Source organism: Myotis nattereri (assembly GCF_964212035.1).
Source record: "Myotis nattereri genome assembly, chromosome: 2".
Lineage (NCBI taxonomy): Eukaryota > Metazoa > Chordata > Mammalia > Chiroptera > Vespertilionidae > Myotis > Myotis nattereri.
This window is the reverse complement of record NC_138076.1, coordinates 110,762,002-110,775,273: the sequence shown is the minus strand read 5'-3', so window position 1 is coordinate 110,775,273 and position 13,272 is coordinate 110,762,002. Positions and strand designations below refer to the sequence as shown.

At 40.2% G+C, this 13,272-nt stretch overlaps 1 protein-coding gene across 1 annotated transcript in view; it reads right to left on the bottom strand.

Annotated features, from left to right (window-relative positions):
• The window catches only part of BRCA2 (BRCA2 DNA repair associated), a 77,456-nt gene that overhangs the window by 23,826 nt on the left and 40,358 nt on the right, over window positions 1–13,272 (bottom strand). Inside the window, exons 17-18 of the mRNA XM_081083568.1 lie at window positions 12,713–12,883; window positions 11,157–11,511 (exon numbers count right to left, since the gene is read on the bottom strand). Of these exons, the coding sequence (XP_080939694.1) occupies window positions 11,157–11,511; window positions 12,713–12,883 (526 nt within the window). The remainder of the gene's footprint in view (window positions 1–11,156; window positions 11,512–12,712; window positions 12,884–13,272) is intronic.

Sequence of the window (13,272 nt, the reverse complement as noted above, 5' to 3'; positions counted from 1 at the left end):
AATTAAGGAATACATCAATTTACAGGTTAAATAATATTCCGTTCTATTTCATATTTCATAATATTTTCATTCTTTTAGGATTGCTTTATTATCCTATATAATAAAAGCCTAATATACTAAGTGTCTGTTTATTCAACCATTCGACCAGGTGCTATGAGGCACACTGACCACCAGGGGATAGACACTCCAACCAGTAGGTTAGCTTGCTGCTGGGGTCCAGCTGATCAGGAATGGGCGAGACAGGCCAGACACACCCTGGAGCCCTCCCACGGTCCCTCCCTGGCCAGCCAACCTCCTGTGGTCCCTCCCCAGCTGGCCAGCTCCAATTGGCTCCTATCGGGACTGGGCAAGATGGGCCAGACACGCCCTGGAGACAACCTCCCATGGTCCCTTTCTGGCCTCTAAAATATTTCTTCTAATTAATTTCCTTTCAATGTACATGAATCTGTGCACCAGGCCTCTAATACTTTATAAAGTGTCATGAAGGTAAATAAGAAAGTGAATAAGGGAAAAATTTTATGAAAGTAAAAATACTTTCAAAATATAGTATCTTTTAAAAAATTGTTCACAAAACAGACTCATAGATACAAAGAACAAATTGATGGTCGCCAGAGGGGAGGGAAGTTGGCTGAAAAAAGGGAAGGGATTAAGAGGTACAAATTGGTAGTTACAAAATAGTTATACAGTGGGGCCTTGACTTACCAGTGTCCCGACTAACAAGTTTTTTGAGATATGAGCCGTCTCTCGGCCGATTTTTTGCTTTGAGTTGCGAGCTAAAATTTGGGTTATGAGCCAGCTTCAGATACCCCACCACTAGTTGGCGCAGCAACGTCACAGTGAACGCCTCATCAGCCCAGCATCACGTGTCTCACTCGTTCACTTTTTGATTTGACATACGAGTAATTTGAGTTACGAGCTCCATCACGGAACGAATTAAACTCGTAAGTCAAGGCCCCACTGTAGTGGTATAAAATACAGCATAAGGAATACAGTCAATAATAACATAATAACTATGTATGGTGCCAGGTGAGCACTGGAAATATCGGGGGGAACACTTTGTGAAGTTCATGATTGTCTGACCACTGTTCTGTACACCTAACAATAATATAACATTGAATGTCAACTATAATTTTAAAGTTAAAGAAATTCTTTTAAAGAGAGAGATTAGTAATGGAATGAGGGAAACCTATTGCACAATGTCCAGAGAGTGCACAGCAGAGTTAAGGGAGGCTTTTTTCCCCCCTTTTTAGGTTGAGGAAGACCTGTGGGTGTTTGAAAGCTGAGGATGGGCACTGCCAACAGATGAGTAGGCTGGTGATGAAAATGCTCTAAAACTGATTGTGGTGATGGTTGCACAACTCTGTGACTAGACTTAAATCAGAGAATTGTCACTTTCAGCGGGTGAATTGCAAAGTGTGTGAATTATACTTCAATAAAGCTGTTTTTCCCCAAAATTATTTATAGTGCCACGGAGTCCTAATGTTATGTAAGTATGACTACAGGAATACGTTGTTTCATTGCACTATGATTTATTACACCTCACAGATACTGTGTATTTTACAAACTGAGGGTTGGTGGCAATCCTGCATCAAGTGTGTCGGGGCCATTTTTTCCAACAGCACTTGCTCACTTCGTGTCTCTGTCACATTTTGGTAATTCTCACAGTATTTCAAACCTTTTCATTTTTATTATGTATGTTATGGTAATCTGTGATATCTGAGAAACTGCTTGCGAAAGGAAAAGCCAATCCATGTGGCAAACTTCATTGTTGTCCTATTTTAAGAAATTGTTGGGAATTACAACTGAAATACGAAAAGACTTCCTGAATAATCAATGAAAAACTCACAGGAGAACCCTGATATGCAAGAACCAAAGGTGGACACCACATAGAGACTGGTAGGAAGGGTGGAGGCATGAAAGGGCTAGCTGGGCACCCACAGACGGCAACTGAAGTCCCAGAGAGATATCTCAGCTGGGGGGGGGGGGGGGGCGGGGAGTGTGTGGTGCCACTAAGAACTCTGGGATCTAATCCCGAAGCTGGGCTTCCAAGCAGAGAGCAACAAATCTGAGGAAGGTACCCACATAACATCTAGCTGTGAAAAGCAGTGGGGTGCTGTCTGCCAGGGAGTGGCAGCTGAAAGTTCGGGCACCCTCTTAAAGGGCCAACGCACAAAAATTCCCTGTAGAGCTATTCACCTTGTGCTCTGGCAGAGGGAGAGTGAAGTAGGCTGGAGCTGTGAGAGCAGAACCCAGGACTGGGGACTCAGGACTTGGAGGATAGAGCTCAGAAGGCAGTCACCCCAAGTTTCCTGGGATGAGTCATTCCCTCACAGTGGAGGACATCTTTCCCACACAGACATCTGCCTTGCCTGGGGGGAAGACAGTCAACACACCCTATGTAACAATTAGCCTCCAGGCAGAAGCAACTGCCCCACCCTATTGAAAAAACTCACCACACCTGAGGATGATTGCCTGGGGGCAATTCAAGTTGGAATCCTATTAGTCTGTAGACAGAGTGTCTCTGGAGGCTTTGAGTCTTTGCCTGATCCAATTAGTCAGAAACAGTGTTTAACACTGTCCTGCGCTAGAGATTGAGAGGTGTAGAGGATCTACCTAATACATAGTCACAAACCCAAAAAGACAACCGAAATGAGGAAACAAAGAAACAACCCCCAAATGAAAGAACTAGAGAATTCTCCAGAAGAAGAGATAAATGAAGCAGAGATAAAAAATTTATCTGAAAGGGTTCAGAGTAATGATGATAAAACTGCTCAACAGCATGAAAAAAGATATAGTAACTATGAAAAAAGATCAGTCTTAGATTAAGAATGACATAACACAAATAAAGAACACATTGGAAGGAATACACAGCAGACTGGTGGAAACTGAGGATCAAATCAGTGAATTAGAAAACAGAGTTGAAAATATCACTCAATTAGAGAACCAAAAAGAAAAAACAATTAAAAAACAGGAGGACAGCTTAAGGGAGCTGTGGGACAAAGTGAAAAGTAACAATATTAGAACAGTAGGTGTGCCAGAAGAGGCAGAAAGGGAGAAAGGAATAGAGAAGGTGTTTGAAGAAATAATGGTAGAAAACTTCCCTAACCTGGTAAAGGAAAAAGTCACATAAGTTCAGGAGGCACAGAGAACCTCAAACAAGAAAAACCCAAATAGGCCCATGCCCAGACACATCATAATTAAAATGCCAAAAATTAAAGACAAAGAGAGAATCTTAAAGGCAGCAAGAGAAAAGAAAACTGTTACCTACAAAGAAGTTCCCATAAGGCTGGCACCTGATTTCTCATCAGAAACTCTACAGGCCAGAAGGGAATGGCATGAAGTATTCAAGGTAATGGAAATCAAGGACCTGAGACCAAGATTACTATATCTAGCAAGGCTATAATTCAAAATATTTGGTCAAATAAAGAGCTTCCCAGACAAAAAAAAAAAAAGGCTAAAGGAGTTCATCACCACCAAGCCAGCATTACAAGAAATGCTAAAGGGATTGCTGTAAGAGAAGAAGAAACAGAGAGAGAAACCTAGCCATACAGAATTAAAATGGCTATAAATAAGTACCTCTCAATAATAAACCTAAATGTAAATGGATTAAATGCTCTAATCAAAAGGTAGGGTAGCTGAATGGATACAAAAACATGACCCAACTATATGCTATCTACAAGAGACCCACCTGAAAATAAAAGACACACACAGGATGAAATTGAAGGGCTGGAAAAATTTTTTCCATGCAAATGAAAAGGAAAAGAAAGCTGTAGTAGCAATACTCATATCTGACAAAATAGACTTCAAAATGAAGGCCATCACAAGAGACAACAAAGGTCATTACATAATACTAAAGGGATCGATCCAACAAGAGAATATAACCCTGGTAAACATTTATGCACCCAATATAGGTGCATCTAAATATATAAAAAAACTTCTAGAGGACTTTAACAGAGAGATCAACAATAATACAGTCATAGTAGGGGACTTTAACACCCCTCTGACTTCCCTGGACAGATCTTCCAGACAAAAACTTATCAAGGAAACAGAGACTTAAAGGACATGCTGGCTCAGATGGATTTAATAGACAGTTACAGAACATTTCACCCCAACAGAGCAGAATATACATTCTTCTCAAGTGCACATGGATCATTCACAAAAGTATGGAGTTTCCTCAAAAAATTAAAAATGGAACTCCCATTTGACCCAATAATCCCACTTCTAGGAATATATCCCAAGAAATCAGAAACACCAATAAGAAAGGATATATGCACCCCTATGTTCATAGCGGCACAATTTACAATAGCTAAGATTTGGAAACAGCCTAAATGCCAATCAGCAGATGAGTGGATTAGAAAACTGTGGTACATCTACACAATGGAATACTACGCTTCAGTAAAAAAGAAGGAACTCTTATCATTTGCAACAGCATGGATGGACCTGGAGAGCATCATGCTAAGCGAAATAAGCCAGTCAGAGAAAGATAAATATATGATCTCATTCATTTGTGGAATATAATGAACAACATAAACTGATGAGCAAAAATAGAGCCAGAGGGGGGAAAATATAATGGATTATAATAGAAGTAATATATCTTTAATATTTCCTACAACTTTTGTGATATCATACTATATTAGTATAGTTTTGGTAATATTATTATACTTAAAATCCTCTTATTCTTAAAATATTAATGTTTATTGCATATAATATTATTATATGTAAGATCATTTTTCTTGAATAATTGGTGCTTACTGCATATAACATTATCATATTTACAATAGTTTTTCTTGAGATATTAAAAAACAAAAAGAAATTGTCACATTCATCCAATCTTCAGCAACTACCACTTGATCAGTCAGCAGCCATCAGTGTTGAGGCAAGACCCTCCACCAGCAAAAAGACTTGCTGAAGGCTCAGATGATGGTCAACATTTTTAAGTAATAATGTAGTTTTAATTGAGGTATGTACATTGTTTTTCAGACAATGTTATTCACACAGAATAGACCACAGCAGTGATTTTCAACCAGTGTGCCACGGCCCCAACAGGCACACTGATGTGCTGCAAGAATTTTTAAAACATGCAATACCTGACCACTTAGTCAGGGGCACTGACCTCTTTTTCCTTAGAGTGTCAAATAAAGAAATGAAAACAGCCAACACAATAACCATCTGGTGTGAATGAATCAAAATTATACCTATTTTCTTATCAGGTTGGCAAAAAATGTAATATATATTTTGGTATGCTGAAAATTTTTAGTAATTAGTTTGTGTGCCATGATATGAAAGAGGTTGAAAATCACTAAACTACAGTATAGTGTAAGCACAGCTTTTATATGCACTGGGAAACCAAAATATTCATGTGGCTTGCTTTATTGAGATAAATGCTTTATTGAGGTGGTCTGGAACTGAACACACAATATCTCTGAATTATGCCTGTATTAGGAAATTAATGAAACAGATTTCAATGGAAAAATGATGGATTAAAATATACTTATTTAGGCTCTCTAAAAAAAACAATACAAGGACAAAGAGAACTCAAGAGGACAGTTGATGAAATAATTACCAAAATTTTGGAAGTTAAAAATTTGTTGGACAAATGGTAAATAACAAAGCAGTTCAAGAATAATTACAGTTCACAAAAATAGCAAACATTCATAGGGCATTTACGGTGGTGCTGACACAGAGTGTTAGTGCTTTACATATATTAACATTTAATCTTCATAACAACCCTAAGACTTATTCCCATTTTACAGGCGACAAAACTGAAGTATAAGGGAAATTACATAACCTACTCAAGGTTACTCAGATAGCAAACATTTTGTTATGAAGCCAATATGAAATAAAATAAGGAAACTGAAGGCAACAGGTACCTCTGCAGGCAGGTGCTGAAAACAGGAGGAATGGTTGAGATTTTGTATGAAGGTAATTAAGACCTCAGATACCAAGCAACAAGATAACTGTTCTTCCCTCATCAGGATTCAAAAAGAACCCAGAAGAGCTTACTTTCTGGAAAGGCTGAACCACACATATTCTAGACTCTGGATCACCAGGCAGAAGTAGCCAGGGTGCAGGTGAGAGGCTATATTGAAAACAAAAATGCAATGAAAATCCTTATGCTGAAAAGGAATCCCCTTGCTAGCTTTCTTACTTTATTCAGCTCTCAGAACAGTCACTGATATTTGAAGGTCTCCTAATGAAAAAAAGAAAATAAAATCTCTTGCCTTACCACTCTGTAAGTTCACAAGCCCCACTTCTCAGAGAGCTTCTAATCAGCTCATTAGAACCCCTTTCTTGAAGAGGAAAGAATAGCTAACAATCACCAGTTGAGGAAAGTATCCAACATGAGACCCAAACAAGAAGAGGTTGTCAAAGGAAAAAAAAAGGCAGGAATCAGAAAAAACTAACATAAATCAAGATATTAATCAACAACTTCAGAAAGATGAAAAGATACTAAAACTATGAAACTAAAACCAGGTGTCATAAAAAAAGAAAACACACTTAGGGAATAATAAAAGTCTCTTAAAAATTAAATATTATGCCAAAAGGCACAAATTGACTTTAGGGATTAAAAGGTAAAATTAAAAACTAGAACTTGGGGGGTGGGGAGATAGCAGAAAAATCAAGAAAATGAGAGGACCAACCTAAGAGGTCTAGTGCCTAAATATCAGGATTTTTAAAAAATGGAGAGAAAAGTAGAAGGGAAGAAATTATCAAAGAACTACAGTAAGCCTGGTTGTTGTGGCTCAGTGGATTGAGCATCATCCCATGCACCAAGAGGGCATCAGTTCCATTCCTGGTCAGGATACATGCCTGGGTTGTAGGCTCGATCCCCAGGAGGGGGCGAGCAGGAGGAAGCCGACTGATGTTTCTCATCGATGTTTCCATCTTTCTCTCCCTCTCCCTTCCTCTCTCTCTAAAATAAATAAAAACATATTTTAAAAAAAGAACTACTTCAGGAAAATTTCTCAGAACTCAATGAAGGACATATGTTCATAGACTGATTACTACTGTGTACCCAGGACAATAATTACAAAGTAAGGCTGATACCAAAGTACATTATTTGAAATTTCAAAATACTGGAGACAAATGATGTTGAAAATGTCTTGAAAACAGATCCCATAGTGAAGGACTGGGAATAAGAATAGCACTGAACATAGCAGAAGCTGTACTAGAAGCAAGAAGGTAATTGTGAAAATGTCTTCAAAATTCTGAAGAAATTATTTCATCTGCAAATTCTATATTCGGTCAACCTTACAATATGATCAAAAGAGCTGCATGCTCCCTTTCTCAAAAAGTCTCTGGAGGCTGTGTGTACTTAAGACCAAAGAATAAACATAGGAAGATACAAAATCCAGAAAACAGGGCTACTGACACAGAAAGAGGTCCTGTGCAGCATATATGGAAAATAACCACTTCAGGATAAAGAAGGAATATGGAGAGGTTCAAGAATCATCAAGAAAAATAAATGGAACCAATAAAGGTATTTTAACACATTGAGATGAGTTTTACATAGCTCCTGTGTGGGAATGAGTTGGTATTAAGGACACAGAAAATTAAGAAGAACAAAATCAAAACAAAAAAGCAAGATAGTAACTCCAGGGAAAGCAGTAAGCTATAAAGAAAGTAAGTGTAACCTGGCCTGCATGGCTCAGTGGTTGAGCATTGACCTATGAACTAGGAGGTCACGTTTTGATTCCCAGTAGAGTTGTGGGCTCAATCCCCTGTGAAAGCATGCAGGAGGCAGTCAAACAATGATTCTCTCTCATCATTGATGTTTCTCTCTCTCCTCCGTCTTCCTCTCTGAAATCAATAAAAATATATTTTAAAAAAGAAATAAAATGTAATTATAGTATATTTATATGCTCAGTTGCAAAAAATATTTTTCATAGTCATTATAATGTAAACATTGAACACAGATTTCACCCTCTTTCACAGCAAGAAGCTAATAAAGGTCTAAACTGAAGGAAAGAAGATAACATAGCATATAAGCAAAGGAACAGCCAAAGGGATTTGCAGAGGTTGCCTTTGTGGGGAATGAATAGGGGGTCAGGCAGGGTTGCATCAGTGAATATTTTTTGGGGTCATGAATCTTATAAAGTCATGTGCCACTTAATGACGGGGATATGTTAGGATAAGTGTGTCTGAGGAATCTGCCTCTTTATACTGAGATTATCAGTATATTTTCAAGAAACAGAATATCCTTCACAGGTGTAAGTATATTTAAAATTCCAAATGTAAAAAAACCTTTTTAAAACTTAACTGAAACAATGACTGATTTTTTTTTTTCTTTCTCAGATTTTGATCATTTATTTAAAGAGAAAGAACCAAGAGAAACCAAGATGGCGGCATAGGTAAACACCGGAAATTGCTGCCTCGCACAACCACTTCAAAAATACAACTAAAAGACAAAATGGACATCATTCAGAACCACAGGGAGGTTGGCTGAGTGAAAATTCTACAACTAGAAGAGAAAAGCACTGAGACTCAGAGGAGGTGCGGAAGTAAAGTGCGGAGGTACGGAGGTGCACGCTGAAAGCGCTGGCAGCTGAGGACGCGGCACACGTGGAAAAGGCTGGCGGCTGAGGACACAGTTGTCTTTTTCAATCGGGAGGGAGACACAAGCTCCCGACTGCTCTGAACTCGAGTTCCGGGTGAGTCTCTGGGGACCCAGACTCATACGGGGAGAAACTGGACTGTCTGGCATCGGGCGGAACTCGAGGGCGGCTTTCTCTCAGAGGTGCTTGCAGCGATTACTGGGACACTGAGACGTGGGGCCTCTTAGGGCAGGACTGGGGAGCAGCCATAGCTGCTTGCTCTGCCCTGTTGATCCCCTGAGACCCGCCCCACCCAAGCTGTGTGCAGAGGCTTTTGCATATGAAAGGCCTGGCCCTTTGCAATCTGAAAATTACCTAACAAACTGCAGCTGAATCAGAGACCCGGAACTTCCAAAAGAAGGTCCAAGGCCCCACAGCAGCTTGCATTGCTTCACAGCTGGGCCTCATCTGGGCACCTCAAACCCCCAAAAAAGAAGAGGAATCTCTCCATAGCTCCTGCTGGGTAGCCTCAGGCAGAGGCTAGATTAGCACCTCCTTAGAGATCCAAGAGCTAGTGTACCCAGTCATCAGAGTGGGACCATCCAGATTACAATACTCAGATCGATAAGGGACACACTCAGGGGGCAGACTCAGTGAGCACCTAAGCCCCACTGAAGCAAGTCTTGCCCCAGAAGAGTGTCTCCAGCTCAGAAATTCTCCCACTGCAGACACAGCTGATTCTCACAGCCAATTGTCCTGGAGGTCAATTCCTCCCAGTGATCCTACAACAATCAAGGCTTGACTACAACAAGACTGTGCACAAAGCCCACAAAGGGGTGCACCAAGAGTGCCCACCTCAGGTAATTGGGGAGGCTGAGCCACTGGGCCCTATAGGACACCTAGCACACAAAGCCACTATATCAACACAGGGAAGCATAAAATATGTGGAGACAAAGAAACAGGTCACAAATGGCAGAAATGGAGGAAAGCAAACTACTGGATATAGAGTTCAAAACTACATTTCTAAGGTTTTTCAAGAATTTTCTAGAAACTGCCGATAAATGTAGTGAGACCCTCAAGAAATCTAGTGAGACTGCCGATAAATTTAGTGAGACCCTCAAGAAATCTGGTGAGACCCTCGAGGTTATGAAAAAGGACCAACTAAAAATTAAGCATACACTGACTGAAATAAAGGCTATTATGCAGAGTTCCAACAGCAGACTAGAGGATCACAAGAATCAAGTCAACGATTTGAAATATGAAGAAGCAAAAAACACCCAACCGGAAAAACAAAAAAAAAAGAATCCAAAAATATGAAGATAGTGTAAGGAGCCTCTGAGACAGCTTCAAGCATACCAACATCCAAATTATGGGGGTGCCAGAAGAAGAGAGAGAGATATTGAAAACCTATTTGAAGAAATGATGACAGAAAACTTCCCCTACCTGGTGAAAGAAATAGACTTAAAGTCCAGGAAGCACAGAGGACCACAAACAAAAGGAATCTAAAGAGGACCACACCAAGACACATCATAATTAAAATGCCAAGAGCAAAAGACAGAGAGAGAATCTTAAAAACAGCAAGAGAAAAATAGTTAGTTACCTACAAGGGAGTACCCATACGACTGTCAGCTGATTTCTCAACAGAAACTATGCAAGCCAGAAGGGAGTGGCAAGAAATATTCAAAATGATGAATAGCAAGTACCTACAACCAGGATTACTTTACTCAGCAAAGCTATCATTCAGAATTGAAGGTCAGATAAAGAGCTTCACAGATAAGAAAAAGCTAAAGGGGTTCATCACCACCAAACGAGTATTATATGAAATGCTGAAAGGTATCCTTTAAGAAGAGGAAGAAGAACAAAAAGGTAAAGATACAAATTATGAACAACAAATACACATCTATCAACAAGTGAATCTAAAAATCAAGTGAATAAATAATTTGATGAACAGACTAAACTGGTGAATATAATAGAATCAGGGGCATAGAAAGGGAGTGGACTAACTATTCTTGGGGGGAAAAGGGGTGTGGGGGGTGTGGGAAGAGTCTGGACAAAAATCGTGCACCTATGGATGAGAACAGTGGGTGGCGGGGGTAAGGGCAGAGGGTGGGGTGGGAACCGGGTGGAGGGGAGCTATGGGGGGAAAAAAGAGGAACAACTGTAATAATCTGAACAATAAAGATTTAATTTAAAAAAAAAACAAAGAAAAGAAACAGACAGTAAAGCAAATGGCAAATATGAAGTTTAAAATAAAAGACTTGAAAAAAACACACACACACACAAAAATAAAGAGAAAGAACCACAAAAACAGGAGGATAGGTGCTATATACTGAATACAAAGGCAAAGAATCTCTCAGAAAGGGAAAATCTGCTGATGGTTGAAATGAAGCTAATCACTGTTCCCCATCATCAAGTATGAGGTCAGAGATGAAAGCTCCCTCAGAAAAAACAGGCAGGTGGATTTTTCACAACCTTATAAAACCTTTAGGGAGCAGAATACCTGAGAGAAATTTCTTTACCTTTAGAATGCAGTAAAAAGAGGTACCTCTCACTCCCCAAATTCAGTAACCATGGCAGGACCATGAGTGATTTTTATTAAGAAAGTGCATTAATGTAACTTACCTTTAGCATAAGAGATTCTGGGGCTTCAAGAGGTGCACAGGCATCAGGAGAGCCCACCAGTTCTGCTCCATGAGTGATGATCTTCTGACCGACAGCCAGTCTACCTTTCTGTACGAGAGCTGAGAGGGGAGGGTCCAGCTGGGCCTTCACAGCATACCATCCATCTGTCAGTTCCACAATAGCTGTTTTGCTGGTATCCACACCACTAGTTTTACTGTTAGAAGTTTCAGTTAGACTTGTGGTTGGTGAAAGTATTTCAGAAACACAGAGAACAAGTGTTTTTGCAGCTGTGTCATCCCTTTCCATTATCTTTTTTATAGCGGATCTTCGACTTTTATCAATTTCCATATCATATCTAAAAAGAAAATGCATTATTTTAGGAATTGTGAGTACAATTTCGATGTAAAAACAGTCAATGGATAATCTATATATATAAAAGCCTAAGCAACTGAACGACCAGTTGACTGGTCGCTATGATGTGCACTGACCACCAGGGGGCAGACGCTCAACAAAGGAGCTGCCCCCTGGTGGTCAGTGTGCTCCCATAGGGGGAGCGCCGTTCAGCTGACCGATGGGCTTTAGACGCTGGGGTCATGATTGCCGAGTGCAGCTGCAGCAGTGCTACTGAGTGGCGGGGGCAGGCGCAGTGGGGCTGGGCTCATGACTGCCGAGTGCAGCTGCAGCAGTGCTACTGAGTGGCGGGGGCAGGCACAGTGGGGCTGGGCTCATGACTGCCAAATGCAGCTGCAGCAGTGCTACTGAGTGGCGGGGGCGGGGACAGGCCCAGTGGGACTGGGATGAGCAGGAGCCACCTGCAGCTTAGTGCACTACTACATCCCCTGAGGGCTCCTGGATTGCAAGAGGGCGCAGGCCAGGCTGAGGGACCTGACCGGTCCGTGCACCGGGCCTCTAGATGAAAATAAAAATTTAATACCTTTATTGAAAAAATACTAAGACAGAAGAGAATTTAAAATTCGGTAGCTAGCAATATATTAAGTTTTATGCCATTAAAATATGAATTAAATATTAAAACCCCCCAAATGGAAAGATGCTTTATTAATTAGCAATCCCCGAAAAGTGGATCAAATTGGTAATTCATATTCTGAGAAGTTATGGAGGGGGTGGAGGAAGAGGGAAGCAAGAGGTGTATAAATGTGTGATTTCTCTTAAGTGGGGCCTGGGGGATGACAAGAGAACTAATTACTCCATACAACTGACCAGCAGTATGGGATGGCAACTGCCACTGCCAGCTGGCTTGTGTTCCGCTACCACACAAGTGGGGAATGTCCAGCCCACAGGCCATATAAGGCCCTTGAAATCATTTGGTCTGGCCCTGCCAAGGCATTAGGGGTGAGTTAATTCAATGTCTGACCAAACTATAGCAGGTTAATTTTTAAGTTGATAATTTTGTATGGCCTGCAAATGATGTTATATCCAAATGGCCCTTGGCAGAAAAATGGTTCCCCACCCCTGCACTACGACATGAAATCACAGACTGCACAGAAGTCTGAACTGTATCCAAGATGTGATTACATAATGTAATGCTTTAAACTTGCCTGTATTTTAGTTGAAGAAGTACCCTTTCTGGGCTTAGGCATCTATTAGCAAATTCCTTAGGAAATGCAAATTCCATAGCTGCCAGTTTCCATATAATCCATCTATAGTGATTATAGACCCAACCTCTAGATATAAGCTTTGGATCCACACCTGGGGTGTCACACAGAGCCCTGAACAAAGAAAGGCAGAATAAAATAGCAAAAAAAACAAAACTCCACATAAGATAATATGAAATCCAGTAACCATGACTATTCTTGGCAAAAATCTATATAAGATCATTTAATAAATTTTTATGAGTTAATATATAATCAATAGCAATATAATTTTAGAAAATGATTTGATCTGTATCAATACCTATAATAATAAAAGAGTAACATGCTAATTAGACCGGATGACCTTCTGGTCAACCGGGGAAAGGAAGGCCTACTCTTTTTTTTAAAAAAATATTTTATTGATATTTTACAGAGAGGAAGGGAGAGGGATAGAGAGTTAGAAACATCAATGAGAGAGAGAAACATCGATCAGCTGCCTCCTGCACACCCCCTACTGGGGATGTGCC